We start from the raw sequence: 14,160 nt of genomic DNA, 5'->3' as shown, positions 1-14,160 counted from the left end.
CTGTTCGGAGTTAGGCAGAACCCAGTAGGGAATGAAGGCATCTACTGCAGGCTTTGCAGAGAGGTGAGGGCAGCAGCATGTAGAGGCTGCTTGGTGTGGGTACTCAACACCTGCCCTCGAGCCTGCAGTCCAGAAAACACCCTCTGCTGTCAGATCAGGAGTTAAGGTAACCATAGTTACCGAGGCATAAAAAAGAAAAGGGAAGAGAGCAGCAGTTGAGGTGCGGTGGTGTTGGAGAATCCCGGCACTGACTCATGGGATGATGTGAGCTTGGGAGGGGCCGCTGCTTATTTCCTCCTGTGATTTGAAAGGTGTTCTCTTTCTCTGTTGTCCCCTGTGGAGTTGAGAGTTTGGGCCACCGAACTGTCTGGTTTATTTTCTACCCCAGAACAGTGCCTGGGACATGGTTGGACAAAGGGGACGACAGGAAGTGCCCCTCTTTGCTTTGGGTACCTCACCAACTGCTGTACGTGTAAAATGTACAGTATCTGGTGGATACCTGGGAGACAGGTGACCCTGGCCTGTGGGGACCTCCCCCAGTGGCTCTCTTCTGCAGCAGCCAGCCAGGCCTGCTGTAGTTATTCCAATGAGTCCTCCAGAAAAGTACTCCGGGGCTGCGGGGGAGCTGGGGGAAGTGTTCATGCAGGTGTCAGATGATTTTCTCTAGCCAATTTTTCTGTTAGGTATCGGTCAAGATACTGCTTGTAATGCAGGAGATGGGTTGTTCTTAGGCCGTAGAGTGGGAAGCGGCAGGCAGTGGCTGCGGCCATTGAAGACATTTGCTGTGGGTCAAGGAGGCTTAACTAGTGACAGCCCATTTGCTCCTCAAGGAGCTCAAGAGCGGGCCTCTTCCTCCCTGGACCGTCGTGAGGACACCCGCCGTGCAGCAGCAGGCTGTTGCTGTCCAGTGGGAGACAGAAGCTCTGAGTCAGCACGTGATGGAGTTTGTGCGTCCTTGTGATTAATACATATGATGACATGTGTTCTTTAGAGCTGTGCACCTCGGTTACAGATTCACCCAGGAAGGGGGAAAGTTCCAGACTCACAGATTAAAGGGCCAGCTTTGTGTTAATTCTCTTGCATCAATTAAATTGCTCTTCCCTTGAACTGAACTGCTACCCCAGGATTAATTTTCCTTGGAATCTGGAGTAATTGACCAAAATACTAGCGGTAGAATAGGAAATGAATGTCAGCGGGAACCTGTGTCTTTACGTTCATTTCTTCATTATCTGTACTCAGCACATTTGTGATCATGAGTTACAGAAAAGTTTTAATTCCAGGAAAGCATCTAATGCCATCTTGGACATTTCTGGGTTGCCTCTCAGAGTGAGCTCAGCAAATATAGGCTTATATTAATAACGGCAATAGAAAAGCATAATTAGGAAAGTAAACTTGCTACTGCAAAAAAAATTCTAAAAATACATCCAAAGCCAAAGCCAGACAATAATCATCTTTACATTGCGCTCGCTGTACCCTGTTCACCCAGGTGGTTGGAAGTAAACTGTGTGGTGGTGGTCCTCTCCAGGAGAGGGGGTGAGGGCACAGTTACCAGCAGTAAATGTTCTTTTATTTTTTATATATTTTAAAATTTACTTCCTTCTTTCCCTCCCTCCCTCCCTCCCTCCTCTCTCTTTCTCTTTGGCTATGTCAGGTCTTAGTTGTGGCATGCAGGATCTTTCGTTGTGGCGCATGGGCATCTCTCTAGTTGTGGCTTGTGGGTTTTCTCTCTCAAGCTGTGGCCGCAGGCTCCAGGGTACATGGGCTCTGTAGTTTATGGCACGTGGGCTCCTTGAGGCGCGTGAGCTCAGTAGTTGCAGCACGCGGGCTTAGTTGCCCCACAGCATGTGGGATCTTAGTTTCCCCACCAGGGATTGAACATGCATCCCCTGCATTGGAAGGCGGATTTTCTTTGTGTAAAGAAATTTTCTTTGTGTAAAATGTTGTGTAGCAGAAAGAAAGCCATGTGAGTAGGGGGAAGGAGCAGGGGAGGAGGGGGCGCCGAGCCCTGAAACCAGCTGAGTTGTACTGTGTAAGGTGCGAGGGGTGACAACAGCTGGAAGAGCTATCCTGGTAACAGCCAACCTTCCTTGAGTCGAGGCTTCAGCTGCTCTAGTCTTTAGTGCCCGCAACAACCCCGTTTATAGGAGACACACCTGAAGGTCTGAAAGGCTGAATGGCTTTCTGTCAAAGCAGTGCAGCTGGAACACGAATCCAGAACTCGGGCTCCAGAGCACAAGATCCTCACTGAATTATTCAGAAAGAGAACTTGAGGTTCCCCTAAGGGACATGCAGGGGTGGGACTAAGCCAGAGGTTTCTCCCAACGCCGGTCTGTCATCTCTGTCCTCCCCTGTGACCCCAGCATGTGGATTGTTGAAAGGCCAGTGGAGGGAAATGGGGTAAGTATTCCTCTCTTTTCCAGGTGTTGTTCTAGAGAGACGCATGGCATCTGCAGTCTGGTGTCCCCTGATGGCATTGCCACTTGGACATTCTGGACTTGGATGAACTGGCTCTTGCCAGTGTAGCCTTCACGGGTGGTGAAACAGGCCACAGTTCTCTGCTGAGCCGTGTGTCAGGAGCCTGGCTTTAACTAAGTTGCCCCCGTGGGCCCAAGCTTTGCCCTCGGCGGCTCTTGGGTAGGATGGGTTCGGCCCTTTTTTTGCCTCCACTGCAGCTTTGGAGTTGGTTTTCTAGGAGACCTCTCTGAGAGGATAATCTTTTACAGGACAAGGAAATACTGAAAGAGAAGGCCAACAAATCAGGAGCCTGTGGAGAGGAGGATAAGGTCTCCCCTAAAAAAGTTTCCTGCGAGTACCTCACAATTCTCCTGAGGCCCCAGAGAGGTGGGGGTGGGCAGAGGAAAGAGGAGGCCAGGAATGCAAGCACCTTCTGGGACTTTTGGATGCTAAAAAGTGCCCCAGCTCCTAAGAGGCTGACGCTGGCTGCCTGCTTTCAGCTACTGAAAGGAAATGTTTGAAAGAGCAAGTCATTATTCCTGTGGCAGAAGCTGCCTTGAGCCATTTTCTCTCAGTTTTTAAATATATGTTCATCTCTAGGTAAAACAGCCTAGCACAACGTGAGCCTGCAGCCAGCCCCCTTCTCCTCGTGCACCGAGGGGTTACAGAGCTTGCTGGGGGAGGGTTCTCAGGTCAAAGCTGAGGGCACAGTTTCCTTCCTGGTGCGGGCACCTGGCCCCCAGGCCCGGCCCACCCCTACCTCCCACACACACCCTGTGGCAAAAATAGAGTAGGCTTTTCCTGGGTGGAGGCAGGAATGAAGGGTGGAAGACTTGTTCTCTGGACATCGGGTGGTAGAAGGAGATGTTCCTGGGACAGGGCGAACATTCCCCATGGACGAAAGGGAAGAGGTCAGAGTTTTTGCAAGAATGGGGCAGTCTGAAGAGACGGCAATAAAGGACACCAAGAATGGTGGATTTTTCTATACTTGGGAACTGACGTGTGCACACACCGTGTCGGGAGCTTCATTAAGCTGGGCCGTGACAGCGCAGCTCCCCCTCACCACTGGCTGCTCCCAGGGCCTTCGCGAGTGCTCTTTGCACGGGCTTATGTATCTTTGCCTTCTGTCACAGTGCTTTTTGTTGTAGTGTTTAGCTTGTATCTGATGTTTTAACTGATTGGGGGAAAACAAATGATTGCTTCTGTTTTAGGGCTGTCTTGGTATTGTTCTGTGGTTTTTACTAAATTGTTGAGTACATTGGGCTCTTCTAAATTGCAGGTTCTCCTTTCCCTTGGAAAAGAGACTGATGCCTGCTTGGTGGTTCACTGTGGCTTTGGTTCCAGCTCCTTGGGCAGCTGACTCTGTCCATCCACCCATTCTCTCCCCCAGCCCAGCCGAGCACTGTGTCAGCTAACTCAGTGAGCCGCAATCCAGTTCTTTTTCTTGGAGTGTGATTGCTTTTCCCTCCTCCATGCAAAGTCAGGGATGAAGGGGAATGTAAAACAGACGCGTTCCATTCCCGAAACACCTGTGGCTGCTTTGCCTGTACCATGGGCCTGATGAAATAAAATGCATTAAGATCCTTTAACGCATTTCTGTGCTACAAATTCTACCTTGGGCATTGATTGGGTCAGCGGACATGGTGTAATCCAGGGATTGCTGCTGGTGGGAGTATAAATGGTTAATGCTTTCCAACAGGCTTTCCTGTACCCACCTGCTGTTCCCAACATGTACTTACAAATGAGCTGTAAGGTCAGTTAGCTGTCCTGAGTTTTAAGAAACTTTTATGTTGTTGGAAACATGTGATTCTTTTCTTCTAATGCGCTTGCCCGGCCATTTCAGACACGAGTCAGGTATATTTGTTGTTTATGTTTGAAATAGACACTTCAGATAGCAAATGGTACCTTGGAGGCTCTGTTAACCTAGGTTTCTCAGGGAGCTTTGGGAGGCCTTGGGTAAGCTTTGTTTGCTGTTTGGATAAACATGTCAAGGTGCAGGGGCTTCCCTGGTGGCGCAGTGGTTGAGAGTCCGCCTGCCGATGCAGGGGACGCAGGTTCGTGCCCTGGTCTGGGAAGATCCCACATGCCGCGGAGCGGCTGGGCCCGTGAGCCACGGCCACTGAGCCTACGCGTCCGGAGCCTGTGCTCTGCAATGGGAGAGGCCACAGCAGTGAGAGGCCCGCATACCGCAAAAAAAAAAAAAAAAATGTCAAGGTGCTGTCTCTGATTTACCTCCTACCTGGACACACCTGCCTGGGGCTTGTTGCTGGTGGGCAGGCACCGGGAACAGACGTGTCAGTGTGGATAACGCGTACACGCATGGTGCTGCCTGAGGCTGCACACCTGGAGATCATTTTACAGTGCCTTGGTCCCCAAGGCTTGCCAGTATTTTTAGGTTCTGCTTGAACCTCTGACAATCTGAAATTCAAATGAGCAAGAAAGTGTAAAACATTTCTTGTGAGTGAGGTGAAAACACCGGAGCAGCTGGAGCCGAGGCCCACCCTGGTCTGAGGCTTCACTGAAATGTCCACTTTGGGAGAGCCCCCGAGTGGGGGGTCTGCAGGAAAACAAATGTTTAATTAATTAAAGTCCACAAGTATCCAGAGCTTCCCAGTTTTGTCAACTTTTAAATGGTGCTTTTTTACTCTAAGATAAAGCCAATAAGCAACATTTCTGTCTGGCAGGGATTGAATAAAAATGTCAAGGGTTCAGACTTTGTGAATTTTGGCATCGCTTTGTCTCCTTTCGGAAATTCCATGGGAAAAAGACAGTTCCAACCCCTGCTCAGTTCTTAAGGTTCAGAGGGAAGCACTGGCCTGGGGATCCGGGGCCTCAGCCAAGGGTAGGGGCTATACTGCCTGAGGGGTGACAGGTTGGCTCTGCCCTCGGTGCTCCAGCTCCTCCTCCACACACCTTCCCCACCCCCAACACCATAGTGGTGCCTGAGAATGGGGGGGAGGGGGGGGGGAAAGGGAACTGGCCGATGAGACCGATTATCTGGTCAGCTGCCCTCAGGGCACCTGCCTGCCAGCACGGCTGAGAGGTAGTGACCCTTTCTCCTCAGGCCCTGGGTGTTCCTCTTGGGCAGTGATTGTCAATGATTTTTGTCAACAAGTAAATGAAACAGGAAATACTGTTACAACTTTATAGCACTTATAGTCAGGTATTGGGTGTTAGTTATATCATCTTTGCTTAATGATGGCATTTGTCAGACTGTTCTCAAGTGAGAGGTGAGATTTAGCTATGGATGAGGATGTCTGAATGAAATGGATGACTTTCAGATGTTAGCTTTAAAAGCTGAAGCTTGGTTCCCACCAGATGAGCATTTTTAGAAACCTGCATGTCAGAACTTTGAGTCTTGGAAGAGTGAACCTTGGATCCATTTTCTGCCGGGAACGTGCTTTTAGGGACTTAAGGTGTCAAGCATCTTCAGGTCTGTGTGGCCTGTGGCTCTGCACCAGGAGGGCTGAGTCCAGGTGTGCTTGTTTATAACCGTGAGCGGCCTGCACTGAAATGCTTGTCCTCCCACAGGAACCCCCCGGCCTCTCTGTTCAGGGTGAGGGTGACCTGAGCGTGCTGCCCCTGCGTTTCTCATTCACATTGGGATCCTTTCAGGACAGAGGGCTAAGCAGGTCTTGAATTGTACTTTTTGCCTTCTGCCTGCTCTGCCCCTCTGTTGCTGTCCACAGCCACAGCACCCTGGGAGGAGCCCCGCGTGGTTCAGCCCCTGTGGCCCCCTGGGCAGGCCTCTTCTTCGTCCAGCCCTGAGGCTGCCTGCTCAGTTGAAGGTCTTTTTGAAATGAGGGTGTAGCTGCCGGAGACCTTGCAGCGTAGCTTGCAGAACGGGGGCAGGACGGCTGACTGGTCTCGCCTGTGCTGGTCGGGCCTCCTCTCCTCTCCCCATGCCCGGGATGGCCTGTCAGGAGCCAGGTAGTGGCAGGTGGAGAGGGGCCTGGGAGGTGGGCCGTGGGACCCAGTGCGTAGACAGCTCTTCTGCATGCTCGCCTTCTAATCAAGGGCTCATCCCCAATTGCTCTTCTGCCTGACAAACAAAGAAACACCCACACAAGCTCTTGAGTGTTTTGTGAAATTTACTGAAAACAGCTCCGCAGCCTTAACGGAGCTCTGCGGCTTCCTCCTAGCCAGTATTTCATGGAAAGCCAGTATTTCATGGAAAACCAGTGATCCGGGGCTCCCAGGAGCGGGCAGCAGTTGTGTGATATGGCAGGGGAAAGGGCTGAGGTTAAACCACATTTAGTATTATAGGTTTTTTCAAAAACTTTTGCCTTGGGTGTTTTCCTCACTTTTGGGGGGTTGGCATCCTTTTAATCATTATCCTACTGCTTATCTCTCCAAAGCACTGTATGTATATAGCTATCATAAGCAAAAGTATATTGAAATTGTTTTTAGTACTACATGATGCTGAACTATGGGACCATAAGGAGGGTGTAGATATGAATTGTACATATGTGAGTGAGTTTGATAATGATATATAACTTTTTAAAATCAGGGATAAAGAATTTCATGATACCCTGGGTAATAATACCAAAGCCCCTGTCGCAGCTCTGCTCATCAGTTCAGTGTCCTTTCTGCTTTCTTTCCCTCTGGACACTGCCTTGGCTGACCCACTCTGGAAAGGGCCCACTTGGTTTCTAATAAACGGCGTGAGGAAGTGTTGAGGCTGAGGCTGTAAACCCCCTTGTGCTCTAAAACTGTGTTCATCACTGAAATGAGAACAGTCTGCTTCCCCAGCAGCCTAACTCACTTCTCTCCATATGCCCAGCTTGGTCTCCAGATTTCAGAGAATAATTGAACGTTCATGACACTTCAGTGGTTTCTGGAAACAGGTCTGTGGGTATCGAGAGAAGAGAATAAAGATTCACACACACCCCAGTCACCCCCGAATGCTTTCCTGTATCCAGAACAGCCCACCCCAACTACTGACACCAGAGTACATTTAGCCAATTGGCTGCTGTCAGTGGATAATACCTACTCAGCATCTGGGACAAGTTCCAGCATGTAACTTCCACTTGGTGAGTGAACTTGACAGGAGAGGGAATTGAGCTTAATTTATATCATCTAATAACCTCAGTGCAGCAGCTTGGGAAGTTAGCCTTCCAAAATTTCCCCCCGACTTTTCCCCAGTGAATTACAATGCCATATATTGTAATTTTTACCAGCTCCGCTCCCTGCTGAACTGGTAAAAATTTACCTGCTGTTCAGTGATTTTCACCTGTCAAAAATCAAAGGCAAGTGTCAAGCAAGGTGTGTCTAACAGAGGTACACAGAGCTTGAGTAGAGAAACAAGGTGTTTTTGGCTGAATGGAGAATCCTTGGGTGGGTAGAGAGAACATCCAGGGTTCCTGTGGTTGTCATGCCCTGTTTCCTTTTCCAGACAGAACCTGGGGCTCTCAAGTCTACCCACCGAGTTGGTGGTCCCCAGGAGTTGGCGGAAGGCAGGCTAAAGCAGAGTTGTCAGGGGCATAGTGAGGGCAAGACTGGAGCTTCTTCCCTCCATCCCAGTCTACCTTTGACTAGTGAGGTGTTAGACTGAGCCAGGGCTGAGTTAATTTCAGGGGTAATCCATTTCCTGCTACTTTTATTCAGCCAGCACCATTCATCAGGGGAGGAGAGCCCTTGGGACCCTCTTCTGCATCATCCCAATATCTTGAAGGAAGGGAAGCAGGGATCTTCCCACCCCTAATTATAGACGCTGAAGGTATAGAAATATGTCAGGACTCGGCGACAGAAATGCCTCCACACACTTCCTGCTGCCACACAGCTGGTACCCCTACCCCAAACCCCGACCCGACAGCAGGTTCTCCCCGACCGGGTGGGCTTTGCTCCAAAAAGATGATTGTGCTTGTTAGATGCAGGATGCATATTGAGGCCATCCACGCTTCTGCTGTGAAATCCTTTAGGAGAAAGACAACTGGTATCCAATATCTTCAAGTCATGAACTTATCAGTAAATATAACACACTAGCTCATTAATCTTAACTTTGTTTTTGAGCCAAGTGGGAGCTCAGCTTCTCAGGAGACAAAAATTTCATCTCTGTTCCTTTCCTTAAACCTAGTCCTAATTTAGAGTCAAATATATTGCCCTGCTCTCCCTGTGAAGCAGTTAATAACGTGTTTTTTTTTTTTTTTTTTTTTCTGTACAATGGATGGTCCATGCTCGGCCTGGTCACTCAGGCTGCCCTGGGCCCCTGTCCATACTCAGCATGAGCTGAAGGCATCAGAGCAGGGCTGTGAGTGTCAGCTGAGGAATATTCTCTGTAAAGTTGATCTTAAAAGTTAAGGCTTTTGAAAATGTTGTCCATCATGGCCAGTCTCTGCTTCAACTTCTGATATCCTTCTAAAATCACTGCCTCCACCTCTCTTCTCTGAAAAGAATTGAGGACGGGGAGAGGGACGAATCACAGTTTGCAAGTGGTGGCTGTCCTTTCTCTCTGGCTGCTGGGGTCTGGGCTTAAAAGAGAGAAATCTCTGAGAAGAGATGACGTTTGCTTGGAGAATAAGTGCGGAGAGCACTGGCGGGGGGCGCTGCTCTGGGGTGCCTGCCCCAAGTGCGCAGGGAGAGGTGGTTTAGGAAGGGATTCCAGCTCACTGCAGGTCAGTCCTGTGGACCTGGTCTAGGCCCGTGGGACCTGGAGGTATGACCAGATGCAACTGTTGGGATGAGGTGATGGGGAGGAGCCAGCCCAGATCTCACGCCCCCTCCCCTGAAAAAAAGGGCCAGGCAGACCCAGGGAACATCGGGTGACTGTCGCTGGCACACGTCCACACCCCCCATCAGCACTCCTAGAATTTGACCAGAAGGGGAGAATGGGCCACATCCTGACACAGCTCTGTGTTCCCTTTGTCCTCTGAGCCTCTCTGCTGACACCCTGAGGGCCTCCTCTCATTGTTTCCTACCAGAGGGGTTTCATCTGTGCCTCTGCCTGCTCTGCCGGCCTCTCCTCAGCTCTTTGTTCTCCAGCGTCGTGCTCCCAGGAGGCCCGAGTGTGTGGGCCTCACCTCCTGCCCACCAGGTGGGATTGGAAGCATCAGGCTTCATTAAGATGCCAGTCGGATCTCGACATTTCTGTTCTTTCCTCTCTTTAAATGTAATACCTTGTCCAGTGCTTGAAGTAACCCATTTTCCTCTGAGAGCCCCCATTCATGTGTGAGCTTTGGTTTGATCACACCCACTGTCCCCATAATCATTTCTGCCGCGCCCCCCCTCCCCCACCCCAGTCTCCTAGAAGCAATGCATGTCTTGTGGTAGATACTGAGGTTTGTCCAGGCCGGGGAAGCGCTGAGCTGCCAGCTCTCTGGGCTCTCCTGCCTGCGTGGGGCTGGGAGGGAAGGGGCTCAAGAGCCCACTCATTTCTGAGGCAGGTGCTGCAGAGTCACCTTGGGGTTCCACCCTCAGGGTCCAGGCAGGAACAGCATTGAAGGCAGATGTGCCCCTTGGACGTTCTGAGGACGTCGTTGGACTTGCGTGAGAGTGCTGGCTGTCTAGTCAGAGGGGGGATGTTGTAATAGGCTCTTCAGCAGCCGGAGCCCCTGCTGCAACCATCGTCCACTCACTGGACAGCCCTCCCGCTCTCTGGACCTGAGGGAGAGCTGGGCTCTGTGCACGTGGAGGCCACCCTAACGGTCTGTCTTCTCTGCTTCCCCCACTGCTGCAGGTTACGTGTTCTGTATGTTGCATCGCCTCCCCGAGCAGCATGACTGTACGTTTGACCACATGGGCCGTGGCCGAGAGGAAGCCATCATGAAAATGGTGAAACTGGACCGGAAAGTGGGGCGCTCTTGCCAGCGCATCGGGGAGGGGTGCTCCTGAAGGCCGGCTTGGCCGCTACGTGACGCTGTTCTTAGTTCACTAATGTTAGCCTTATTTAGGACAAAGTCAGCCAGACACCTTGTACTGGGCACGCGTCAGACTACAGCCAGTCCGTTTCCTTTCCTTAGCCAGCCATCCTGGTACTGTAGTTTAGGGGTTGATGGTGGTTGAAATTGATTTCTGGCTGGTTATTAAGGTGCCTGCTAGCCATTGTATAAAATTAAAACATGAAGAATATTTTTTTTTGAGCATGGCTAGTGGATTTAAAACAACACATACCTGTCACTGCTGGAGTCAAACTTACAAAAAGCCTTAAGTGGAAAGTGTTCCAGACGGAGACTCTGAGTCAATAGAGGAGGAGAAGCTGGTGTTCAAGTCCCCACGACGCACGTGGCTTTGCCGGAAGCTCTGGTTAGTGTTCGGCCTTCACCTCTTCACTATCCTTAGTCCCAGTAGCCAGGATACCTGATGGCCACGCGTGCCTGGGCCACGGGAGGCTGTTGAGATTGGCCCCGTGGCTGGGCTGGGTGGTGGCCTCGCTCTCCCACTGAGCAGGAAATGGGGGTGGGGACAGGTTAAGATAATTTACCTGACTTGCTATGAAAAAACTCTCTCATCACACGAGAAGAGAAACAGTAACCTCACTTTGAAAATCAACTCCACTCAAGACTAGTCCACGAATGAGAACCACCTTTTCTACACAGGACCCTTGGTCATGAGAAGCAACCGCGGGTGCGCCCTGACCCACTGGCTCTGGTTTGCCGTTTGCCGAGTGCAGGGATCTGGCAGGTTGATCAAATAAGGCTAATTGCAGCACCGCAACTGTGGCCTACAAACTGGCCTCTGCAGCTAGATTTCTATATTGGAAGTTTTCTAAAAAGATGTTTCATAGCCAGCAGGAATCAATAGAAGAGCTGGGAGCTGCCTGCAGCTCCGTCCCTTCCAGCAGGAGCCTACTCGGCCCCTCCAAGGCCAAGCGGACGACGCCTTGGCCTCGCCTCTCATGTCTGTGCAGCCCCATAGTCCAAGGGCAACCAGTCCACTTCTACCACATAGCAAGTTTAGTAAGGGGGGCGGGCAGCATATGTCACAGGGACAGAGGTTGATCTGTCTAAAACAGTGGTTCGTGGCCGTGGCCCAGCTTGAGAGAGACACTCGCTAAGGCAGGTGGGGGGAGGGCCTATTTCTCAGCGTGTTTCTCTTCAGAGAGGAGTTGAGTGGAGGCAGGAGCTCAGGACCAGTGGGGATGGGTGGAGATGGGCCTGTTTGCCAGTGTTAGGAAATCATCACCGATCAGGTGTGTGGGGGGGGTGGGTAGACAGGAGGAAGATGCCCTTGAAAGCCTGAGCGGGGGTGAATGGCCCCAGAGCCCCATCTGATCCAGGCCGGTGAGGGTCGGAGGCTCCTGCAGAGGCAGTTTGGATCTGCCCGCACACAGGCTACTGGAATAGTTTAACCCAGCAACTTACCCTTTTATACCACAGCAAGTGTTTGCTCAACTCTGTCTGCAAATTAACAGTTAATACCTGCAACTACAAATGTTTTTGGTCCGAAATACTGAAATAGGGAATCATGCTCTTCCCCGCCTCCTCTTCCACCCCACCCCCACCAGAGTGGAATCCGCTGCAAAATCTCCAGCCTTAATTCTTGCTTCAGGACCCAGACCGGCGTCTTGCTCTAGGGCAGCCCAGGGCAGAGGGGCCAGGTCTGCCCACGTTTACCACTGTTACCAAGCCACGGCCCTCTGGCCAGTACCTGGCCATCCTCAGTGATGCGGCCCACCTCGGCCCCCCACCAAGCTCTGATCGTGAAGAGGCCACAGGCGCCCTTCCGGCCCTCCTCAGGCCCCACCGGCTGCTGCTTCCTGGCGGCAGCGATGGGAAGCAGGCTCTCTGGGGAGCCCGGCCGCACACAGGGCTCGCAGCCCATGGTCACTTCCTAATGGTAGAGCTGGGGGTGGGGTGGGAGGGCTTGTTCCCTGGCAGTATCTGTTCTGTGAAGTTTGTTAAATGTAAGGAAAGCTTAAATTCTTGTATCTTTAAAAGAGAAAATCTTATTTAACCCTTTTGTGTTCTAGATTTACTTACACACATAGCCTAGAGCTCAGTTTTAGTTTTAACATTGTGAAAATATTAAAAGAATCTTGTAACTTTATTCTTTTTTTCTCCTGCTGAAAAAAAAATTAAACCAATCGTATGAAAGTTTGGATTTCTCTGTTCTGCCGGTTCTCCTAAGTGCCTCCTGGATGACCAGGAAAATAATAAAAGGTCTCCCCAGCCAGAGGTTGGACGAGATGGAGGGCTCTTGTGTGCACTGTCTGGGGCTCACTTGTCTGGTGAGTGTCCAGGCTCCACAGTTGCTCCTCTGGTTTCTCTTGTGTGGTTCCGCCTCGGGAGACCCTGGGGTAGAGGTGTGTCTGCTGGGCCCAGCCTTCTCTGGCAGCAGGGAGGTTACGCACCTGGGGGAGATGGGAAGGATGAGCACCAGCCCAGAGGGCCCCCAGCTGTGCGCAGGTTGGGTGTGCCTGGGTCCTGGCATAGCCAAGACCTGACTTAACCAAGGACAGGCCCGGAGGAGAAAGATTCCCAGAAGGGATGATCAGAATGATGTAAATGCTGTGTAGAGGATCACCTAACACGCCTTAAGATAGACTAGGCTATCTCAGGATGGAGAGGTTGTGACTGGGGTCTGCAGTACCCAGAGCCTGGAAAGGCGTTCTGAGAAGAAGGTGCTGTAGAGCTGTGGTCACAGCGTGGGCCCACATTCCTCTTTCTTACCGTCCTAGAGCAAGTCAGCCACACCTCACCATCCACACGTGTACAGGGCGTGATACTCAGGCCCCACAGAGGGCTAGCTGAGATCACAGGAGACGGACGGGCTTGTTTGGGTGCTGTCTGTCTGCCTCCTGCCCAGAGGCAGAGAAAGCATGGAGCCGTGGGGGAGGGACCACGACGCACAGGAGTCTTCGCATGATTTCTGAAGGGAAGCCACATCGCAGTCTCACAGCTGTCAACTCGCTTGTTGTGAACATAATTTGTATGTTTGCTCACCTAGGCTGCTATGCAACATGAAGCTGCATCCTGCCCACAAATGAACACGTATTCCAAACAGCAACAGTGCCCTTTGGGCTTCTGGACACAGTCCTCCTTTACAGATGGCTCAGAAGAGCTGTTCCCCAGCCCCAGCCCAGCATGGCCCCACCCTCCCACATCCAAGAGGCCCTCAGCAACCTTTACAGACCCAGAAACCAAAGATCGAGGACGTCTGCGTTCTTGGGTGAATTCAGAGTAGCTCATGGGCCAAGCCCCACGGCCACCCTGAGGTGCTCCTGCCACCCCTCCCTCCCCCCACCGCAGTCCCGAGGCTGAGTCCGGTCCTCACCCTCCTCTGGCTTTTCTAGGTGTGAGGGCACGGGCGGGGCAGCCTCGGAACCTCAGTGCTGGGAGGGCCGATGAGACAGAGCCTGGTGCTGCCTCTCGGCTCCCTTCTGGAAGAGCTCTGAGAACTGGCGCCGCCGCTGCGGAAGGCCGGGAGAAGCTGGGCCCCAAGGCCTGGGGAGCTCTGAGCTGGCCTGGGCTGGTCAGCGGCTCTGTGCTCCCTGCCATCCCTGCCCACAGGCTTCTGGATCTCACTGTCAGCACCCAGGGCCACTGATGGGGACCCACTGCCTGGGGCAGGTCTGGGAGGGAAAACCCCTGTGGCAGCTGGGAGTAAACCAGGAACATGGTGCTAGAAGCAGCCATCGGGGAGGACAGTGCCCCCTACACGCAGGGGGGAAAGCAGAGGCCGAGGGGCACGGTGACCTTGGACAGCCTGGTCCTCTGTGCCCCACTGCTGCTCAAGTACCCTCCCTGTCCTGAGCCACAAGCCCTCGGA

At 51.9% G+C, this 14,160-nt stretch overlaps 2 protein-coding genes across 2 annotated transcripts in view; one reads left to right on the top strand and one right to left on the bottom strand.

Annotated features, from left to right (window-relative positions):
* Positions 1 to 12,452, top strand: part of ZFAND3 (zinc finger AN1-type containing 3) — a 331,407-nt gene extending 318,955 nt beyond the window's left edge. The window contains exon 6 of the mRNA XM_060109200.1: positions 10,130 to 12,452. Coding sequence (XP_059965183.1) covers positions 10,130 to 10,284 — 155 coding nt within the window. The 3' untranslated portion in view covers positions 10,285 to 12,452. The remainder of the gene's footprint in view (positions 1 to 10,129) is intronic.
* A 6-nt stretch (positions 12,453 to 12,458) lies between these two features.
* BTBD9 (BTB domain containing 9) overlaps positions 12,459 to 14,160 on the bottom strand; it is a 411,236-nt gene continuing 409,534 nt past the window's right edge. Inside the window, exon 12 of the transcript XR_009533526.1 lies at positions 12,459 to 12,742. The gene's annotated coding sequence lies outside the window, so the exon portion shown is untranslated. The remainder of the gene's footprint in view (positions 12,743 to 14,160) is intronic.

This window comes from Mesoplodon densirostris, chromosome 10, assembly GCF_025265405.1.
Source record: "Mesoplodon densirostris isolate mMesDen1 chromosome 10, mMesDen1 primary haplotype, whole genome shotgun sequence".
In the NCBI taxonomy this organism is placed as follows: Eukaryota; Metazoa; Chordata; class Mammalia; order Artiodactyla; family Ziphiidae; genus Mesoplodon; species Mesoplodon densirostris.
This window is presented reverse-complemented; position numbering and strand designations above follow the sequence as displayed.